The following is a 23,285-nucleotide window of genomic DNA, read 5'->3' as shown; positions in this document are numbered from 1 at the left end:
AACCCCAATCTCCTGCATTCTTCCCATAACTGATGACACCCTTACAAGTTAAGAAACTGTCAATCTCCGCCTTAAAAATATCCATCAACTTGGGCTCCATAGACATCTGTTGTAATGAATATCACAGATTCATCACCCTCCAACTACAGTAATTCCTCCTCATCTCCTTTCTAAAGGAGAGTCATTTTATTCTGAGGCTATGGCCTCTGGTTCTAAACTTTGTCACTAGTGGGAAGAATCCTCTCAACATTCACTCTATCCAGGCCTTTCCCTATTCAGTAAGTTTCAATGAGGTCCCCCCCCCTCATCCTTTAAACTCCAACAAGTAGAGGCCCAGTTCCATCAATTAATCATCATATGTTAACCAGATCATTCCTGGAATCATTCTCTAAACCTCCTGTGGGCCCTCTCAATGCCAGCACGTGCTTCCTCAGATACGGAGTCCAAAACTGCTGGCAATAGTCCAAATGTGGTCTGATCAGTACCATATAAAGCCTCAACATTATACAGTGCCCTCCATGTTTGGGACAAAGACCCATCATTTATTTATTTGCCTCTGTACTCCACAATTTGAGATTTGTAATAGAAAAGATCACATGTGGTTAAAGTGCACATTGGCAAATTTTAATAAAAGCCATTTTTATACATTTTGATTTCACCATGTAGAAATTACAGCTGTGTTTATACAGTCCCCCCCCCCTCCCCCCCCATTTCAGGGCACGATAATGTTTTGGACACAGCAACGTCATGTAAATGAAAGTAGTCATGTTTAGTATTTTGTTGCATATCCTTTACATGCAATGACTGCGTGAAGTCTGCAATTCATGGACATCACCAGTTGCTGGGTGTCTTCTCTGGTGATGCTCTGCCAGGCCTGTATTGCAGCTATCATTAGCTTATGCTTGTTTTGGGGGCTAGTCCCCTTCAGTTCTCTCTTCAGCATATAAAGGGCATGCTCAATTGGGTTCAGATCGGGTGATTGGCCAGTCAAAAATTGACCATTTTTTTAGCTTTGAAAAGCTTCTTTGTTGCTTTAGCGGTATGTTTGGGATCATAGTCTTGCTGTAAAATGAACTGCCGGCCAATGAGTTTGAGGCATTTGTTTGAACTTGAGCAGATAGGATGTGCCTATACTCTTCAGAATTCATTATGCTACTACCATTAGCAGTTGTATCATCAATGAAGATAAGTGAGCCAGTACCTTCAGCAGCCATACATGCCCAGGCCATAACACCCCCACCACCGTGTTTCACAGATGAGGTGGTATGCTTTGGATCTTGGGCAGTTCCTCTCGCCTCCATACTTTGCTCTTGCCATCACTCTGATACAAGTTAATCTTCGTCACATCTGTCCACAAGACCTTTCTCCACAACGGTGGTTGCTGTTTTAAGTACATCTTGGCAAACTGTAACCCGGCCATCCTATTTTTGCGGCTAACCAGTGATTTGCATCTTGCAGTCTTTCTGTTCATGAAGTCTTCTGCGGACAGTGGTCATTGACAAATCCACACCCGACTCCTGAAGAGTGTTTCTGATCTGTCGAACAGGTGTTTGGGTTTTTTGTCTTTATGTTAGAGAGAATTCTTCTGTCATCAGCTGTGGAGGTCTTCCTTGGCCATTCAGTCCATTTGCGATTAGTAAGCTCACCAGTGCTCTCTTTCTTCTTAATGATGTTCCAAACAGTTGATTTTGGTAAGACTAAGGTTTGGTTAATGTCTCTAACAGTTTTATTATTTTTTCTCAGTCTCATAATGGCTTATAATAATGTTTTGTTTATAGGGACAGTGCATATTAATTAACATTTGCATGTAAATATGCGAGATTGTAGCCAATCAGTAGCTAATTTCCGTCTCTAGTCATTGATTGCCATTGGCTCAACTTTGGTCCTCATGTTGATAAACAGCAATAAAAGTTTCCAAATGTGATGGAAAGACTGGAGGAAATGTATAAAAATGGCCTTTATTAAAATCTGACAATGTGCACTTTAACCACATGTGATTTTTTCTAATACAAATCTCAAATTGTGGAGTAGAGGCAAATAAATAAATGAGGGGTCTTTGGCCCAAACACTATGGCGAGCACAGTATCACTGTTTTGTATTCGAGCCCTCTCGACATAAATGCTATCATTGCATTTGCCTTCCTTACTCCTGATTCAACTTATAAATTATCATTTTGGGAATCCTGCGCTAGCGCTCCCTTTGCACCTTCAATTTCTGAATTGTCATCCCATTTTGATAATAGTCCATGCCTTTATTCCTACTACCAAAATACCTACTACCTACTCCACACTTTACTACGCTGTATTCCATCTGCTATTTCTCAGCCCACTCCCCCAACCTGTCCAAGTCCTTCTGCAGAGTGTTTTCTCTACACTCCGCTCCTCCACCTATCTTTGTGTCATCTGCAAACTTGGCCATCAAGCCTTCAATTCCCTCATCCAAATGATTGATATACATAGTGAAGATTAGCGGCCCCTGCAACGAGCCCGCTAGTTACTGGCAGCCAACCAGAAAAATCCCCCTTTATTGCCACTCTTTGCCATACTGCTATCAATGTTAGTATCTTCCCTCTGATACCATGGGCTCTCATCTTCTTTAGCAGCCTCACCTGTGGCACCTTATCAAAGGCCTTCTGAAGATCCAGATAAACCACATCCACTGAGTCTCCTTTGTCTATACTGCTATTTACTGCCTCAAAGAATTCCTACAGGTTCATTTGTCACGATCTCCCTTTCACAAAACAAGGCTGACTTCAGCCTATTTTATCATGTGCTTCTAAGTACTCAGAAATCTCATCCTTTATAATGGACTCTAAAATCTAAAACCTGCAAAAATCAGGCTAACTGGCATATAGTTTACACACATGTTTTGCTCCCTTCTTGTACAGCGGAATAATATTTGCAATTCTCCAATTGTATGAAATCACCCCCAACTCTAGTGATTCTCAAAAGAGCACAACCTATGCCTCCACAATCACTAAAGCCACCTCTTTCAGAAACCTGGTGTGCAGTCCATCCGGTCCAGGTGACTTATGTACCTTCAGACCTTTCTGCTTCCCAAATGCCGTCTCCTTAGCAATAGCCTTTTTGATCGTCAGATGGTTGGACAAAGGCCAGAGATCAAAGCACAGATGTGAGAAAAAGATTGAAGAGTTGCGAATTGAGAAGCTAGAGGAAGGAATGTAGGCAGAAGGGAAGAAATAGGTGCAGTCTAGGTGGGGCGGCGGTGTGGGGGACTTGTAAACTATTGAGCAAAATATGAGGTGCTGTTCCTCAATTAGCAAATATCCTCACTCTGGCAATGGAGGTGGACCACGATAGAAAGGTCATTGTGGAATGGCAAGGGAGTTTAAAATAGTTAGCAACCGGGAGATCTAGTAGGCCTTGGTAGACTGAGCAGTAGTATTCGGTGAAACAATCACAGAGTTTACTCCTGGTCTCGCCGATGTACAGAGGGCCACATCAGGAACATCAGCTGCTGTGGATGAGGTTTGAGGAGGAGCACATGATTGCTGGGGTGTCAGAACGGAGGTAAGGGAGGAGGTATAGGGACAGGTGTTAGATTTCCTGCAGTTGCAGGGGAAAGTACCTGGGTAGAGGTACCTGGGAAGGTGGGTTGAGTGGAAAGGAAGAGTGAACCAAGGAGTTGTGGAGGGAGCAGTCCCTGTGGAAGTAGGAATAGACTGGGGATGGGAAGTTAGTGGTTAGTGATTAGTGTTGGGATCACATTGGAGGTGACAAAAATGTCAGATGATGATCTGAGGAAGGACATTATTTGCCATAGAGGGAGTGCAGAGACGGTTCACCAGACTGATTCCTGGGATGTCAGGACTGTCTTATGAAGAAAGACTGGATAGACTTGGTTTATACTCTCTAGAATTTAGAAGATTGAGAGGGGATCTTATAGAAACTTACAAAATTCTTAAGGGGTTGGACAGGCTAGATGCAGGAAGATTGTTCCCGATGTTAGGGAAGTCCAGGACAAGGGGTCACAGCTTAAGGATAAGGGGGAAATCCTTTAAAACCGAGATGAGAAGAACTTTTTTTCACACAGAGAGTGGTGAATCTCTGGAACTCTCTGCCACAGAGGGTAGTTGAGGCCAGTTCATTGGCTATATTTAAGAGGGAGTTAGATGTGGCCCTTGTGGCTAAGGGGATCAGGGGGGTATGGAGAGAAGGCAGGTACGGGATACTGAGTTGGATGATCAGCCATGATCATATTGAATGGCGGTGCAGGCTCGAAGGGCCGAATGGCCTACTCCTGCACCTAATTTCTATGTTTCTATGATGCGTTCGTTGCAGAGGCTTGAGGGGTGAAAGGAGGGAAACAGATGAACTCTTGTTCTTTCTGGGGGGGGGGGGGGGGGGGGGCTGGGGGAGAGGGAGCAGAATTACAGGACATCCTGCAACGTTGCCTGAACCGCAGATGATGTAACATCTGTCCATATACCTCACCCGTTCCCTCCATTTACAGACTCTAGCAATACACACATGTGAGGCAGATGTTCACATGTGTCTCCTCTAACCTCATCAACTGCATCCGGTGTTCCCGATGTGGCCTGATCAGTGAGATCAAGTATAGACTCAGCGACCGCTTCAATGAACACTTGTGCTTAGTCTGCCAAGGGCTTCTAACCATTTTAACTCCTCTTCCCGTTCCCATATTGAGCTTTCTGTCCTGTGCCCCCTCCATTGCCAGAGTGAGGCCGCATGCAAATTGGACGGCACCTCATATCCCGTTTTGGTAGCTTACAACCAAATGGTATGAACAATTAATTCTGCAATGTTGGTAACTACAACCCCTCCCTCCAGCTTCTTCCCCATCCACATTCTTTCCGTGCCATATTTCACCCCCCCCCCCCTTCCAACTACATCCCTTCCTCCAGCTTCATAATGCACAACTGTTTCATGCTTTTCTCTCAGCTTCTATCTTCTCATTTCTGGCTTTTGTACAACCATCTGCCTATCAACCTCTCCCTCCCCCCCCACCTATACCCACCTATTATTTGCTAGACTTTGTCTTGCCCCCCACCTCTCATCCAGTGCTCCGGCCCCCATACTCCCCACAATCAGTCTGAAGAAAGATCAGCCCGACCTGAAATGTCACCTATCCATGTTCCCGAGGTGCTCCCTGACCCGCTGAGTTACTCCAGTACTTTGGTTTTTTTTCCTAAAGCAGCATCTGCAGTTCCTTGTTTCTATAAGGAATTGCAATGTATATTTCACTGTATGTGTTTTGATTTGTGTAATAAATCATGTTTACCACATCAGCTTCAAATAAGCACATTGTTACAATTTTATTTGTACATTTTAAATATTTAACAAGGTGATTCACATTAAGTATACTGACCCTGAACAAAAAAAACATTTTTTTTCCAATCATGCAGTGGGTAGTTTTCATATTCAGAATGGATTCTTACCTTTTCATTCTAGAATCATGTAGGATTTGCAATAAGAGATGAATAATAAAAGAAAACACTTGTGAGAATATTGGGAAACATGTTGAAAGAGAATCAATTCTGACAAGTAGCAGTGCGTTTTTGTTGTGAAGATCGAAGTGTTTGCAAAAAGGAAGCAAAAACCAAACCTTCACATAAATACATTCCCCACCCAGATGAAGCTGTATTTCAAATTCCTTAAAAGAATGCAAGGATTATGCATCTACTTTCATTAATATGAAGGAATACAAGAAGGAACACCAGTGGGTTCCCTGGCGCCTGAAGTCTGTCCTGCCAATCCGATTATGGCTGATTTGCCCCACATCCCAATTATGCGTTAGCTCCATAGAGCCTGCAATTCCCAGATCATTTAAAACAATGACCTCCCTCTTTAAACACCAATAATTAAGCCTCCACAACCCTCTGTGGTGAAAAAAAAATCGGTGATGTCCCACCTTGTGAGAGGAAATTCCCATGTATTTCTATTTTAAATGACTGTCTCAATATAACTAAGCCCCATCATTCAGACAACCCCACTTGTGGCAGCATTTCAACATGTACTCTGTCATGCCACCTAAGGATCTTGCATAAAATCCAGTCCACCTCCTCCATGCAATCTACACTAATCCAATTTGTCCGCGTTAGGTCCATATTCCTCTACACTGGCCCGCATTTCTCCACACCTATCCCATCCAGGCACCCATCCAGTATTCCATAATGATTAAAAGAGTCAATTTTATTTCTACATATTCAGCAGTCTTTGTTTCAAACTCCACAAAGATTACAGATCTTTTTGTAAGTCATTCTTGCCATGACAAAACTCTCATTCCAGGGATTAGCAAATGAACCTCTTTTGGGCCCCCTCTGACTTAATTTAACTTAATTCCTTAAATTAGGGAATCACAACTATTTTTTTAAAGGAAAAGCTGCATGGAACAGGCAATAAACTTGCCACATCCTGATAAGTAGTTGAGGATAGACGCAAAAAGCTGGAGTAACTCAGTGAACACAGCATCTCTTGAGAGAAGGAATGGGTGACATTTCGGGTCTAGACCCTTCTTCATACTGGTTATGGATAAGGGAACAGAGATTATAGACAATGATGTGGAGAGATAAAGAACAATGAATGAAAGATATGCAAAAAAGTAACAATGATAAAGGAAACCCATTGTTAGCTGTTTGTTGTGTGAAAATGAGTAGCTAGTGCAACTTGGGTGGGGGAGGGATCGAGAGAGGGGGAATGCCGGGGCTACCTGAAGTGAGAGAAATCAATATTCACCCACTGGGCTGGAAGCTGCCCAAGCGAAATATGAGATGCTGTTCCTCCAATTTGCATTTAGCCTCACTCTGACAATGGAGGAGACTTTGGACAGAAAGGTCAGTGTAGGAATGGGAAGGAAAAGTAAAGTGTCCGGCAACTGGGAGATCAGGTTGGTTCAGGCGCGCTGACCGAAGGTGTTCCACGAAACAATCGCCCAGTCTACGTTCGGTCTCGCCGATGTATAAGAGTCCCCATCTTGAAAGGAAACAGTAGATGAGGTGGAGGAGGTGCCTAACCTGAAAGGACTGTCCAGGTCCCTGGACACAGTCGAGGGAGGAGGTATAGCGACAGCTGTTGTATCTTCTGCAGTTGCAGGGGAAGGTGCAAGCTAACCGGGGAGTTGTAGAGGGAACGGAAGGCGAAATGAGTGGAGATGTGAAAAATGTGGCTAGTGGTGGGATTCCGTTGGAGGTGGTGGAAATTTTGGAGGATTAGGATATGTATATATCTATATCCTTCCCACACCCAAGTCACACTAGCTTCTCATATTCACTGTTCAAACAGCTAACAATGGCCCGTTTCCTTTATAGTCGTTACTTTTTTGTATATCTTTCATTCATTGTTTTTATTTCTCGACATCACCGTTTAAAGGGCCTGTCCCATCGCGGGGACCTAATGTGCGGGTGTAGAAGAGTTTAGCAGACTATGAAAAAGTGTCATGTGTCATGTTGAAGACCTCCTTCGACTATATAGAAGACCTCCTTCGACTATGTTGAAGACTACCTTCGACTATCTTCGATTACCTTCGACTACCCTCGATTACCTACGAATAACATGCCGACCTACTACGACCTACTCCAACTAAACCTACGAGGATATTTTCCATGGCGACCTTTTTTTACTTGCGGGCATTTTTTAGCATGCTAACTGAGGCCTCAAGTACGTGGGGACTACTCTCGAGCATGAAGGAGAGTTACAAAGACCTCTTAGGACCTCGTGTCGACCATGCTGCGAGTATGAGTCGAGGGCAAACTCTTCTAAACTTGTCAATTAGGTCCCCGCAGTGGGACAGGCCCTTAAATCTCTAGTTTCCCTTATCCCTAACCAGTCTGAAGGGTCTGGACCCGAAACATCACCCATTCCTTCTTTCCAGAGATGCTGCCTGTCCCTCTGAGTTACTCCAGCTTTTTGTGTCTATCTGGTTTAAACCAGCGTCTGCAGCTCCTTCTTACACAAGAAGTTGAGGAAATTTAAATTAGTCATTTTCTGATTCAGGGGATATTTAGTTATTTTTAAACAGGAGGGCATTAGAAACAACCATTGCCTATGCATAAGTGAGCCTTTGTGATGGCAAGGAGCCACCTTTTCAACTGCTGAACTTCTTGTGAAGGTTCTCCACGGTGCTTTGTAGGAAATTGTAGGATTTAGACACAGCAAGAATGAAGTCAGTCAGGATGCCGTACACCTTGGGGAATATGCAGGTGGAAGCGCTGCCCTTCCCTTTCAATAGAAAAGCTTGTTTGTTTAGGGGAGTCTACTAGATTAGTCTACAGAGTAAATGGTGCACTCTGCAGTCATAGTGTGGAGATTAATGTTACTAGTAGATGGGTTGCTAAAGATGTGGACTATTTTCTTCACGATTGTCTTAAGTTGCTTTTGTTGATTGAGTATAAAAGTTGGGATGTTATATTATAGCGGTACAAGAAAATGGGGAGAATAACTATACTGAAAGAGCTGCAACACCCAAAATAAATTAAACAACAAGCACATCATCTTAAAGCAAAGTGTGTGACAACAATCTGGGAGGGAATCACATTATGTGCAAACTTAAAATTTAATTTATTTTAACAACTATAAACAGCATACAAACTAATAAAAATCTGTATATTTTACAGGTGTAATTTATTATATTCAACTAATTCATGCACAAATTCATCTACAAGAGAATTTTTGAGTTCAAGCTTGTACAACACTATATATGATAATTGTTTGTGAATATAACTTTAGCCTAATCTATAATCGCAACTGCTGGAGTGTGTAACCATATTAAAAATTGCCATTAGAACACGGAGCATTGAAGTTTGGTTACTTACTTTCCTGAAGTGTGCTAACATATCAGGACTTCGTTCACACATCTCAGTAAGAAGAACAACGGATGTGTGAAGTACACCTAGGGTAGGGAAGAATAAAGATTACAGCACAAGACAAAATAAATATTTTTTTCTGTTTTAAATATAATTGCAGTACAGTTTTAGGTTAGTTTAGAATTTGAGATACAGCATGGAAACAGGCCCTTCAGCCCGAGTCCAAGCTGAACACTAGTGCTATGCTATCCCACTTTCACATCCTTTCACACAGGAGGCATTTTACAGGCCAATTCATGTACAAACCCACATATTTATGGGATGCATGAGAAAACTAGAGCAACCGGCACAAATTCACGCAATCACAGAGGGAAATGTGCAGACTCCAAATAGAAGGCACCAGAGGTCAGGATCGAGCTTGGGTAGGGCTACACAATGTATGGGGGAGTGTTGTAGAGGAAAAGGATCTAGGAGTGTAGGTACATAATTCCTTGAAAGCAGCGTCACAGGTAGATAAGGTGGTCAAGGAGACTTTCGGCACATTGGCCTTCATTAGTCTTCATGAGTATGTTTGGAGCATTGGAGTTTTGATCATCCTGTTACAGGAAAGATGTTGTTAAGTTGGAAAAGAGTGCAAAGAAGATTAACAAGGATGTTGCCAGGATTGAGGGTCTGAGCTATAGCGAGAGGGCCAGCTAGGACCTTATTCCTTGGAACACAGGAGGATGGAGGATGATATAGATATAAGATTATGAGAGGAATAGATAGGGTACTGCAGAGGGGAATCAAGAACCAGCAGACACAACTTTAAAGGTACACAAAAATGCTGTAGAAACTCAGCGGGTGCAGCAGCATCTATGGAGCCAAGGAAATAGGTGACGTTTCGGGCCTAAACCTTTCTTCAGACTCGACATAACTTTAAGGTGGGAGGGAATTTAATAGGAGCTCGAGGGGCACCTTTTTTTCCACACAAGGAGTGGTAAGTATATGGAACAAGCTGCCAGAGGAGGTGGCTGCGGCAGGTACTATCTATCATAATGTTTAAGAAACATTTGGAAGGTTACATGGATAGGATAGGTTTTAGAATGAAGTGGGTCAAACGAAGGCAGGTGGGACTAGTGTAGATGGGGCATGTTGGATGGCACGGGCAAGTTGGGCTGCAGTGCCTGTTTCCACACTGTATGACTGCATCACTGTGCCTTCTGTGCTGCATTTCTCATACAGTTCAGTTTACTCATCCAATGTCTGTCCTTTTAATACCAATGTATATTATTGTATGTATTCAAGGGAAGACATTCTCTTTCAGGTACCAAGTCTACAAAATCTTCTTGTTGCCCTGTTCGAGCCATAACTAAATCCCCTATATTTTACCCCCAAATTTATATTTTTAATGTCATTCACACAGTAACCTTACGTTCATGAGCCATTAAGGCTTTTTAAGTGCCAAGGTAGAAACATGTTTCCTCTATGGACCTAAAATGAATTCTACAAGTGAAAGTTTCAGATTCAAAGTTACATTCAACAGAATCACAAATGTATCACCTACCTAGACCACCCAACTATCAAAATCAATACTTTTAAATTCCTTATTAACAAAAGACCCAAATTTTCAGTGATTGCTTGATGGTTTTAAAGTCTACTTTCATACAGTAGGGTAGAGAGGTATAGTGGAATTTACAGGTGAGTAACAGTGGAATTTACAGGCGAGTAACAGTGGAATTTACAGCAATCAGTCAATCCAAAATTTGCCACATGGTTGCAAATAATAAATTTGTAGAAGAAACTAAAATGCATTTTAAAAGTCTAGAATAGGATTAGTTACAATGCTTCCCATTGATGAAGGGGGTTATTGTCAGATCAACTTTTTTTGCTGCTTAGATCAAAGCATTAACTGCACCCCTGAAGTTCAAAGTAATGGGTGTCAAAACAACATAGTTGGGGTTAATATACATCAAGTTAAGAGTGGCATAGGAAAGATCAGCATGGAAGGAAGACAACATACACTTTAAGGGAAGAGCACAATTATTACCAACCAGAACATGGTGGCTGTGAAGAATGAGCTGCCAGAGGAAGTTGTAAAAGCAGATACAATTATAACATTTAAAAATACATTTGGGCAGATACTTCAACTTGGAAAAGAGAGAGATACAAGTCCTATTGCAGGAAAATGGGATTTGTGTAGTTAGGCATCAGGGTAAGCATGAATTGAAGGGCCCGCTTTGTTACTTTACAATATGACTAACTAATAAAGCCCGAGCATGCAAGGCCAGAAATGACCCAAAGCCCCACTGCCACTTGGGGCCATACTTTGTCCTTGCATGCATTTGAAAACTCCATGTTTTCATTAGCAAGTGATTCATTGAATTAACACAATATAAACGTTAATATGCAATTGCATTATTTGTGTACATTGAGAGGAAACATCAAAGTTCTATATGCATTTCATTTGCACCCTTACTAAATAAAGCTGCATTATTTCTAGTTAGCTCAATCAATATTTCTAATTAGCTTATAATGAGATTTGATCAAAGTGGAAAACATTACCATGATTTTTTTCATTCAGCAGATTTTTTGTAGCTGGTAGAAACATTTCCATGAGTTCCGGCACTTTCCTAATTACATGCACTGCACACAATGCTGCCTGAAAAAAAGCTATACTAGTGAAAATCAAAGATCATAAAATGTTACAAGCAAACATGTTAAATATAAACTTAAAATAACCCACACACAATTTGTTGTTAAAATCTAGATACAGTTCTGCAATTGAATTATTCGTTCAATTATCGCATTATGCATATGCACCTCCAGAAAACATTTTGCACAAACAGGTGCTGAATTACAACATTTTAAATATCTGCTCTTTTGTTCAACGGTAGTAACTATGCTGAAATGTTCTTTGGAATTGGTACAAACAGTGCACTTTGGCTCAATGCAACTAAGTTGTGGACTTTCATGCTCCTACTTCAGGGTAGCTGACACATCTGGGCAGTTTAGTTTAGTTATACAGGCCCTTAATCCGCCGAGACTCATTGAACAGCAATTACCCCATACACAAGCACTATCTTACACACTAAGGACAATTTACAATAGACAATAGACAATCTTTACCGTAGCCATTTAACCTACAACCTGTACGTCTTTGGAGTGTGGGAGGAAACCTGAGCACCTGGGGAAAACTACATGTTCACGGGAAGAACGTACAGACAGTACAGACAGAGGGTCTCTGGAGCTGGAAGGCAGCAACTCTACCACTGCTGCCATAAAACAGTCATTGTGGTAGAGTCTTCACTGAGTTGGGTCTCAGTGAAAGAGCAATTAGGCATTGGAAGTGAAGGTGTGAGGGAGAGCACACAATGGTGTGCAAAGAATGTGAACAAGTAAGAAGGGATTGGGACAGAGACAGAGGGAGCAGGCAGCAGCAACATTCTGATGCAGATACAAAATTATGTTAGCAGGTAATAGAGAATTGGCATACATGAGTTTTCTAGTTGGCAGAATGTAATGACATAGGAATGGGGTGCTGGAGTTTCAGGTTATTGCAATTTAAAGATGATATTGAACATGATATTGAGCTAGTTTTGCTAACGATACCGAAATCGGTAGGAACTCTGGTTGTGCAAACAACTACAACGGAACACAAATAGATTAAATAAATGTGGAAAAATATAAATCTGTCCATGAAATTTAAGTACCCTATTATATATTACTGACTGCATAGCAGACCTTGAATAGGTAAAGTTAATACCTATTACCAATTGCAGAGCAGAGCTTGAATAGGTAAAGCCATTGATTGCAGAACTTCAGATGAAGAGGGATTTGGTGTGCTAGTGATAATTCAATAAAGGTTAGTAAATAGATTTTTGCAGGAGCAGACCACTTCAGTCAAACTCGCCCATGCCGACTAAAGTGCCCCATCTAAACTTGTCCCATAGGCCCGCATTTCACCGATATCCATCTAAACCTTTCCGATTGATGTACCTGTCCGCATGTCTTTTACATGCTATTATAGTACCTGCCTAAATACCTTCTCTGATAGTTTGTTTCATACATCCACTACCCTCAGTGAAAAAACTGTCCCGCAGGTTCCTATTAATTCTTGCCCCTCTCACTCTAAACCCATGTCCTCTGGTTTTCAATTCCCCCACCCTACGCAAAAGACTATGCATTCACCTTATCTATTTTCTCATGATTTTATATACTCTATAAGACAACCTTTTATCCTCCTGTGCTCCAAGGAGTAAATTCCTATCCTACCCAACCTCTTCCCTTCAGCTCAATTGCCCAACTCCTGGCAAAATCCTCGCAAAGTGTCTCTGCATTTTTGCATTGGTCTCATAATTTAAGAAAGGATGTTAATGTGCTGGAAGCAGTTCAAAGGAGGCTCTCTCGACTAATACCTGAATGGGTAGGTTATTTTGTGGAGGAAAGGTTGGCCAAGTTAACGCTATTTACTGGAGTTTAGATGAATGAATAGGGAGTTGATCAAAAGCAAAATATCCCAAAGGGTTCTCGACAATCTGCATATGGAGAGGATGTTTCCTCCTGTGTAGAATCCAAAACCAGCAGCTTGTGTTTAAAAATGAATGGGTCTCCCTCCCATTTCAAACAAATGAGACAAAATTTCTCTCTGAAAGTCACGAATCATTGGACATCTCCGTCAAATGGCTGTGGAAGCACTGCCTTTGAATATTTTCTATGATAAATATTCGATAAGCAAAACCAGGATAGCTAGAAATCCAGATTTGTGGCTGCAATTAGATCTGTCATTTTATTAAATGGCAAAGTAGTTAGAGGCCGAGTCGTTACCTCCTGTTCCCATTCTTAAATCATAAGAAAGAAATACAAGGGAGGGTGATTTCCATTAGTTCCATTGCAGAGACTCATTTTCCCATTGCCCATACCCTCACCCTAGTGTTTCTGCTGCCCATCAGATCTATTGGCAGCATTCCCTTGTAGATCAGATAATGCCATTATTGATACGGACATTATGTAGTGTAGTACATTACATAGATCACATATTGCGTAGTGTGGGAATTGTTGGTAGGAAGGTGTTCAAGTGCATCTTATTTTAAAGGATAGTTGTGTGGGTTTATGTCTGACAGAGGTCAGTGCAGGAATTTACCAGGCCAAAGTAGACCAAAAAAGTTAATATCTCTGGCTAGTTTAAGTAATTAATGTAATTGCATTAATTATATGTGAAAAGCAATTAATTGATGGTTATAATTCAGAGCAACAAAATTACTGGCCTCTGCTGAGAAAATAATTTGGGCCACTACAAAACCTTTTCATGTCTGGCAACATGCTCATTAGTCTCGAGAAACATGGCACTGCAGATGCTGATTTACTAAGTGCTGGAGTAACTTAGCAGACAGGCAGCATCACTGGAGAACATGGATAGGGAACGTTTCGGGTCGGGTCCCTTCATTGGTCTTCTCAGCATATATATTCCCAGCACTCAAGTTGTAGTGTAACCAATTTTACCTTAATTGCTTTGCTAAAAAAGGAAAGTGATGGAGTACAGCTTTTGGCCCACAATCTCCTTGCCAATCGATAACACTAAAGTGGGTGGTATCCTCAGCGCAGCGTTTGATACAGTGGACCACACCATCCTAATTGACCGTCTCCGGTACGAGGTTGGTATTGATGGCACTGCCCTGAGCTGGTTCGTTTCTTACCTCAAAGATAGGAGTTTCTCTACTAACATAGGCCCTCCGGTTCTTCCTCGACCAGAGAAGCAACCTATACCCAGCCACTGACACTCTCCTCCGCCTAGCGGAGCTGGTCCTTACCCTCAATAACTTCACGTTCGACTCCTCCCATTTCCTCCAAATACAAGGCGTAGCTATGGGCACACGCATGGGCCCCAGCTATGCCTGCCTATTTGTAGGTTACGTCGAGCAATCCTTGTTCAATACATACCAGGGCCCCATCCCCGACCTCTACCTCCGCTACATCGACGACTGCTTTGGTGCCACCTCCTGCACCCGCACACAACTCACTGACTTCATCCACTTCACCACTAACTTCCATCCGGCACTCAAATACACCTGGACCATTTCCGACACTTCCCTACCATTCCTTGACCTCACTATCTCCATTGCAGGTGATAGACTTCTGACCGACATACACTATAAACCCACTGACTCCCATGGCTATCTGGACTACACTTCTTCCCACCCTGCTTCCTGTAAGGACTCCATCCCCTACTCCCAATTCCTCCGTCTACGCCAGATCTGCTCCACGGATGAGGCGTTCCACACCAGGACATCTGAAATGTCCTCATTATTCAGGGAACGGGGGTTCCCCTCCTCCACCATAAATGAGGCTTGCACCAGGGTCTCTTCCATACCCCACAACACTGCTCTCTCTCCCCATCCCCCCACTCGCAACAAGGGCCGAGTCCCCCTAGTCCTCACCTTTCACCCCACCAGCCGTCACATACAAAAAGTAATCCTCCGTCAGTTTCGCCACCTCCAACGTGACCCCACCACTCGCCACATCTTCTCATCTCCCCCCATATCTGCCTTCCGCAAAGACCGCTCCCTCCATAACTCCCTTGTCAATTCTTCCCTTCCCTCTCGTACCACCCCCTCCCCAGGCACTTTCCCTTGCAACCGCAAGAGATGCAACACTTGTCCCTTTACCTCCCCCCTCGACTCCGTTCAAGGACCCAAGCAATCGTTCCAGGTGCGACAGAGGTTTACCTGCATCTCTTCCAACCTCATCTATTGCGTCCGCTGCTCTAGATGTCAGCAGATCTATATCGGTGAGACCAAGCGGAGGTTGGGCGATCGTTTCGCCGAACACCTCCGCTCGGTCCGCAATAACCAAGCTGACCTCCCGGTGGCTCAGCACTTCAACTCCCCCTCCCACTCCGTCTCCGACCTCTCTGTCCTGGGTCTCCTCCATGGTCACAGCGAGCAGCACCGGAAATTGGAGGAACAGCACCTCATATTCCGTTTGGGGAGTCTGCATCCTGGGGGCATGAACATCGAATTCTCCCAATTTTGTTAGTCCTTGCTGTCTCCTCCCCTTCCTCAGTCCCCCTGCTGTCTCCTCCCATCCCCCAGCCTTCGGGCTCCTCCTCCTTTTTCCTTTCTTGTCCCCGCCCACCCCCGCCCCCAATCAGTCTGAAGAAGGGTTTCGGCCCGAAACGTTGCCTATTTTCTTCGCTCCATAGATGCTGCTGCACCCGCTGAGTTTCTCCAGCTTTTTTGTGTACCTTCGATTCTCTAGCATCGGCAGTTCCTTCTTAAACTCTTTCTCTTCCCCAGCTAGCCTTTGCTCCATCCTAGCCTCATTCTCTTCTCTCTGTATATACTCCCCCTAGGCCAAGTCATTTAAAGGCACGGCATTTCCTTCCACAGCTATGCAGACGATACACAGCTTTATCTCCCCCAGAAACCCAACAACCGATCAAATCTACTCAGCCTTATGCACTGCCTCGAGAATATAAAGTGTTGGATGGCGCAGAACTTCCTCCAACTAAATGAGAGCAAGTCTGAGGTCATCCTACTCGGCCCCTCGGACTCCACCAACACGATAGCAGGCAGCCTTGGAAGCCTAACCTCCTTACTCAAACCGCACGTCAAAAATCTTGGCGTGATATTTGACTCCGCATTGAAGTTTGACAAACAACTCAATGCTGTGGTAAAAGCTAGGTTCTTCCAGTTTCGCACGATAGCTAAAATAAAACCATTCCTCCAATTCGACGATCTCGAAAAGATCATCCACGCATTTATCTCCTCCCGCCTTGATTACTGCAACTCCCTTTACACTGGCATCAGCCAATCATCCATCCCGCCTGCAATTGGTCCAAAACACCGCAGCGAGACTTCTGACGGGTACCCGTAAAAGGGACCACATCACCCCGATTCTGGCCTCTCTCCACTGGCTCCCAGTACGGTACAGAATCAATTTCAAGCTCCTCCTTTATGTATACAAAGCCCTTAACAGGCTTGCCCCCACCTATATCAAAAATCTGCTAACCCACCATTCTACCTCCAGGTCCCTCAGGTCGGCCGACTTGGGGCTACTGACTATCCCGCGGTCCAGGTTTAAGCTCAGGGGCGACCGCGCTTTTGCAGTTGCAGCGCCTAGACTGTGGAACAGCATCCCTCTTCTCATCAGAACTGCCCCCTCCATCGAATCCTTTAAGTCTAGACTTAAAACCTATTTCTACTCACAAGCGTTTCTTGAGGTCCTCTGAGGGAGCGCTGTATGTATGTATTTATGTATGTATTGTTAGATCTATGTACCACTGTATGTAGCACGTTAGTACCTGCACTGATGTAAAGCACTTTGGTCAACGAGAGTTGTTTTTAAATGTGCTATAGAAATAAAATTGAGTTGACTCGACTATATAGTAAAGATTGTTATCAAAACTTGCAGCAGTATCTCGATCAGTTGGGTTAGTGGGCTGAGGACCGGCTAATGGGGTTTAATGTGAATAAGCGCAAGGTGTTGCACTTTGGAAAGTCAAACCAGCGCAGGACCTATACAGTAAATATTAGATCCCTGGGAAATGTTCTAGAGCAGGGGGAACTCGGAGTGCAAGTACATAGATTCCTGAAAGTGGCGTCTCATAGGTAGATAGGGTGGTCATGGTGGCTTTCAGTGTATTAGCCTTCATCAGTTGGCATAATGAGCATAGAAGTTGAACTGTTATGTTACAGTTGTACAAGACATTGGCGAGGCCACATTTGAGGTATTGTATCCAGTTTTGGTGACCTTGCTATAGGAAAGACATTGTTGTTGACCTGGAAAGAGTTCAGAGAAATTGTACAACATTTCTGTCAGGTTTGTGGACCTGAGCATTAGGATGAGGTTGGGTACCCTAGGAATTTATTCCTTGGCATGCACGAGGACGAGTTGTGATCTTACAGAGGTGTATAAAATCATGAGGGGAACATATGGTGTAAATGCACAGATTATTTTACCCAGAATAGATAAAATCAAGAACCAGAGGTCATGGGTTTCAGGTGATAGGGGAAAAATTTAATAGGAACTAGAGGAGAATTGTCTACACACAGAGGGTGGGTATATGGAATGAGGTGCCAGAGGAGGTAACTGAGGCAGGTTATATCACAACGTCTAAAAAACATGTGGACATGCACATGGATAGGAAAAGGTTTAGAGGGATATGGGGCAAACGCGGGCAAATGGATTGTGTAGATGAGGCATCTTGATCGGCATGGGCAAGTTGGGCTGAAGGGCTTGTTTCCAATGCTGTACGTCTATGACGTCAAGTACTGATCTACCATAGTCTTATTTTGCAGCACTTGGCTCATAGCCTACTGTGCCCAGGTGATTCATGTGTTTGACCACATATTTCCGAAATGTTGTAAGAGTGCCATCCCCCAGCACCTCCTCAGGCAGTATGATTCCATTACTCTTGGGGTGGGAAATGTTTTTCTCAGCTCCCCTCTAACCTTGTACTCCTCACTTAAACTACATCCTGAGTCTTAGACACCTATGCCATGGGCAAAGGTTTCTTACGATCTACCCTATCTATGCCTCTCAATGTTGTAAACCTTTCACCCTCCTCTGCTTTCATGAAAATAAACACAGCCTATCCATAATATCTCCCATAATTAAAATATTCCATTCCAATCAACACCCTGGTTAATCTTGACAAGTGAAACTGCAGATGCTGGAATCTTGATTAACTTAGCAGGTCTAGAGAACACAGATAGGCATCAGAAGAAGAATCTCGACTCAAGACATGTTACTCAACCTGCTGAGTTACTCAACACTTTGGGGTTTTTTTGTCCCGGTTAACTTGCTCTTTGGCCACACTGGCACATCATGTTCTTTCCACAGTTTGGTGATCATAACTGTTGTCTATCCAACTTAAAAAAGTTATACCAAGATCACGCTGCTCTTATATCCTACACTCCAGCTAATGGCAAGTGTCCTATTTGTCTTTTTCATCGACCCTTTCTCCCACTGATGCTCCCACTTTGGGCGTATAAAATGGTCTGATCCTCAATGTTCCATGTGAACTAACTGCTCATTTTGTGTTGTACCCTTGTGAGATCTCCTCAAATGCATCACCTCACACTTACCAACATTAAATATTATCTGCTTTTGCTCCGCCTAACTTCTCAGCATCACACTAAAACGATTATCCTCACTATCAAAAAATGTGTCTCATCTGCAAACAAATTAATCATACCTCCTATATCCACGTTGTTAATGTATATACTTAAAGATAGCGGAGTCAGGGGATATGGGGAGAAGGCAGGAACTAATTGTGGATGATCAGCCATGATCACATTGAATGGAGGTGCTGGCTCGAAAGGCTGAATGGCCTACTCCTGCACCTATTGTATATTACAAATATCCTTGCATCAATTACTGTGGTACAAGGTCATACGCTTCCAATCACAGCAGAAAACCTCCACTTCTGTCACCAAGCATCAAGCCAATTTTTAATAAAATGTTCCAACTTGTCTTGGATCTTATGGGCTTGATCCTTTTGAACCAATCTTCTATGTTGGATCTGGAGTCCACGTAAACGATACTGTAAATAACATAATGGCTGCCTGCCCTCGTCAATTTATTTAATTGCCGCTAATGTAAAACAACTCATTTAAATTAGTAGGAAGGAACTGTAGATGCTGGATTATACCGAAGATCGACACAAAATGCTGGAGTAACTCAGTGGGACAGGCAGCATCTCAAGAAAGAATGAATGGTGACATTTCGGGTCGAGGCCCTTCTTAAGACTGAGTCGGGGAGAGGGAGACACAGAGATAAGGAAGGGTAACGTGTGAAAACAAAACATCAAAGGGGACGAGTATCGAGGAAAATGTACAATAGATCATTGTTAGTTAGGAGAAACTGACAACAAAGCATGCAGAGATAAAATGTAATCAGGGGGACAGCCAGACTGGTCAGAGAACTAGAAAGGGGTTTCTCCACAGATGCTGCCTCACTTGCTAGTTACTCCAGCATTTTGAGTCCACCTTCGATTTAAACCAGCATCAGCAGTTCTTTCTTACACATAGGAAGGCGAGTGATGGTGAGAGAGAAAGCAAGGGTTATTTGAAGTTTGAATATTCATACCACTGAGATGTAAGCTGCCCAAGCAATATATGAGGTGCTTTTCCTACAATTTGAACTGGGCCTCACTCTGACAGCAGAGGAGGCCCAGGACAGAAAGGTCAGTATGGGAATGGGAGGGAGAGTTAAAAGTGTTTAGCAACCAGGACATCAGGCAGGTTTAGGCAGACTGAGCAGAGGTGTTCAGCAAAATGACCAATGAGTATTCGCTTGGTCTCAGCGATAGATAGATAGATAGATAGATAGAGAGATAGATAGATAGATAGATAGATATATATATGTAGGAGTCCACACCTGGAACAGCGGATGCGGTAGATGAGGTTGGAAGAGGTGCATGTGAACCTCTGCCTTACTTGAAAAGACTGTCGGGGTCCTTGGACGGAGTCGAGGGAGGAGGTATAGGAGCAGGTGCTGCATCTCCTGCGGTTGCAGGGAAAGTATTTGGGTAGCTGGGGGATTTGGGTGGAAAGGGATGAGTTAAAGGAATAGTCTCTGCGGAAAGGGGTGGAGATGGGAAGATGTGACTAACGGTGTGATCCCGTTGGAGGTGGCGAAAATGTTCTCCACTGTCAGAGTGAGGCTCAATGCACATTGGAGGAACAACAACTCATATTTCGCTTGGGCAGCTTACACCCCTGCGGTACGAATATTGACTTCTGTAGCTTCAAATAACCCTTGCTTTCTCCATCCCTCCACCTTTCTAGTTCTCCGACCAGTCTGATGTCCCCAATTACATTTTATCTCTGTATGCTTCGTTGTCACCTATTCCTAGCTAATAATGATCTATTCTACATTTTCCATTAACCTAATCCCCTTTGATGTCTTGTTTTCACATCTGACGCATCCTTATCTCCATCTCCGTGTCTCCCACGCCCCGACTCAGTCTGAAGGGTCTCGAACCCTTAACATAACCCAATCCTTTTATCCAGAGATACTGCCTGTCCCACTGAGATTCCAGCATGTTGTGCCTATCTTCTAACTCATTTAAATTAGTCAGACCAACAGACCAATTAGTCCCATCAACAAATCCTGATCACTACTGTCACTGATCTGGTTCCTTCTTTGTCTGGTCTGATCTATGGTTGTGGGGCAAGAAAGAGTGGAGATGTGAGGGGAGAAAGGGGGGGGGGGGGGGGGGGGGGGGAGGGTGGTCCCCCTTTGTCTGGTCTGATCTATGGTTGTCGGAGGCAACCCCCAACAACCCTCACCTACTTTTACAGTTGCGCCGTACAAAAGATTTTATCACGATGCATCATAGCATGCTTTGGAAACAGCTCCATTCAAGTCCGCAAGCAATTGCAGAGAGTTATGGACGTAGCCCAGACCATCACACAAAACAATCTCCCCTCCATTGACTGCATCAACATGTCATGCTGCTTCGGCAAGGCAACCAGTATAATCAGGGCACAGTCTCACTCCCTCTTCTTCCCCCTCCCATTAGGCAACAGATACAAATGCACACCTCCAGATTCCGGGACAGTTTCTTCCCAGCTGTTACCGAGCAATGTAATCGTCCTCACACCAGCTACAACGCGGTTCTGACCACCCACTTACTTCATTAAACTATCTTTAATCAGATTTTGTTGGGCTTGATCTTGTACCAAATGTTATACCCTTTATCCTTTATCTGTACACAGCAGACAGCTTAATTGTAATAGTGCATAGACTTTTCTTTGACTGGATAGCACATGACAATAAGTTTTTCACTGTACCTCAGCCCATGTGACAATAAAATTTAAAAAAAAACTAAAATTGGAGCATTCATACATTGTTGCAAACTATCCAATATGATGTGCTGTTTCCATCTACACTTCGCACTGCCTCGGGCAAGGCCACCAGTTCCACCAGATAAGGGCCTGTCCCACTGTATGAGGTAATTCATGAGTTCTCCACAGAGTTTTCCAGATTCGGACTCGGAGAATGTCCGTAGCGGGTCTGTAGGAATTTGTGGATTCCCATAAATCCCCACACTGCGCTTCTATATCCTCCCCAACATCCACAAAATCGACTGGCACGGCAGACTCATTATTTCAGCCTGCTCCTGCAAACAGAACTCTTCGCTACATGCCTGACTTGTCCAGTTCATTCCCATCTACATCTAAGAATCCTCACACGCCCTTCAACAGTTCAATTACTTTCAATTTCTAGGCCCTCACTGCCTTATCTTCACCATGGATGCCCAGTCACTCCACATCTCCATCCCCCACCAAGAAGGTCTCAAGGTCCCCCACTAAAAGAGATCAAATCAATTTCTCTCCACTAACAATCTCCCCCACCTGGCAGAACTTGTCCATGCCCTCAACCACTTCTCTTTCTCACCGATCCATGTTCTCCAGAGATACTGCCTGAGCTGCTGAGTTACTCCAGTATTTTGCCATTTTACATTATGCCGTGCCTTGCTAGCTCTCTGTACAATTGATTACAGTGCACTTTCTTGTGCTCCCCTTTCTACCTATCAACATCTTCTGACAATCTGTGGCATGCATCCTCATTGGTGACCAAATAACAATGGTAGTACCACCTAAACTTGGACAAATGCAAATTGATGAAAGAAATCTAGCACGACTTCGAATTCAAGATTGAATATCACATCTAACTGTAGTAAGACCCAAAAATAAATGGTCTTTACCTTTTTTCTTAGGTATGAGTTGGATGTCTTTAGTAGTTTTTCCACTTCTCCTGCAAGATCTCGACACATCTCTGATGATCCCATGCAGCCAAGTGTACAGAGTGACAGACCTTGAACATATTGAGTACTATGATTCAAATCACTGCAAAACAAAATTAAAAGGCCCAGTATAGAATGATGTGGTTAGGGTAGTTAATCCTTTTCTTTGATCAGAGGGTGCACAAGACATTAGCAATGTCAATACTGATTGCTCCCTCAGCTGAGTATCCAGTTAACAGTCAGAGTCAAAGTGGTAGCTCTGAATGATATATCTCTTTAATACTGGTTTAGGCTTTCAAAACAAAATTAAACCAAAAGTTAACAGGAATTTTGCAGCATAATGATAATTTGTCCAACAAGAGTCAAGCATAATCAATTTAGAATGAATGCTGGCTTCATTTCATTTTCCTCCAGCTTTCTACCTTCCCCTTTCCCTTTTTTCCCCCAATTACAACTCCACCGCTGAGCATTTGTGCAATAATCACAATTAATCACCGAAGTCACGCAGCTCAAGGCATGGTTCTGTTTGCTAGCCTTGGTATCATAGTCATAGTGCACAGAAACAGGCCCTAGGGTCCAATTCATCCGTGTTGACCAAGATGCCGCATGTGTAGTAAGGAACTGCAGATGCTGGTTTATACCAAAAATAGACATAAAATGCTGGAGTAACTCAGCGGGTCAGGCAGCAACTCTGGATCAAAGGAATAGGCAATGTTTTGGATCGTGACTGGGTAAGTCCCATTTGCCTGCGTTTTGCTCACATTACTC

At 43.4% G+C, this 23,285-nt stretch overlaps 1 protein-coding gene across 1 annotated transcript in view; it reads right to left on the bottom strand.

The window, feature by feature from the left end:
- The window catches only part of ap1g1 (adaptor related protein complex 1 subunit gamma 1), a 137,678-nt gene that overhangs the window by 84,639 nt on the left and 29,754 nt on the right, over positions 1 to 23,285 (bottom strand). Inside the window, exons 4-6 of the mRNA XM_055649065.1 lie at positions 22,479 to 22,620; positions 11,327 to 11,423; positions 8,792 to 8,868 (exon numbers count right to left, since the gene is read on the bottom strand). Of these exons, the coding sequence (XP_055505040.1) occupies positions 8,792 to 8,868; positions 11,327 to 11,423; positions 22,479 to 22,620 (316 nt within the window). The remainder of the gene's footprint in view (positions 1 to 8,791; positions 8,869 to 11,326; positions 11,424 to 22,478; positions 22,621 to 23,285) is intronic.

This window comes from Leucoraja erinacea, chromosome 17, assembly GCF_028641065.1.
Source record: "Leucoraja erinacea ecotype New England chromosome 17, Leri_hhj_1, whole genome shotgun sequence".
In the NCBI taxonomy this organism is placed as follows: domain Eukaryota; kingdom Metazoa; phylum Chordata; class Chondrichthyes; order Rajiformes; family Rajidae; genus Leucoraja; species Leucoraja erinaceus.
The sequence above is the reverse complement of the archived record's forward strand: the minus strand, read 5'-3'. Positions and strand labels throughout refer to the sequence as shown.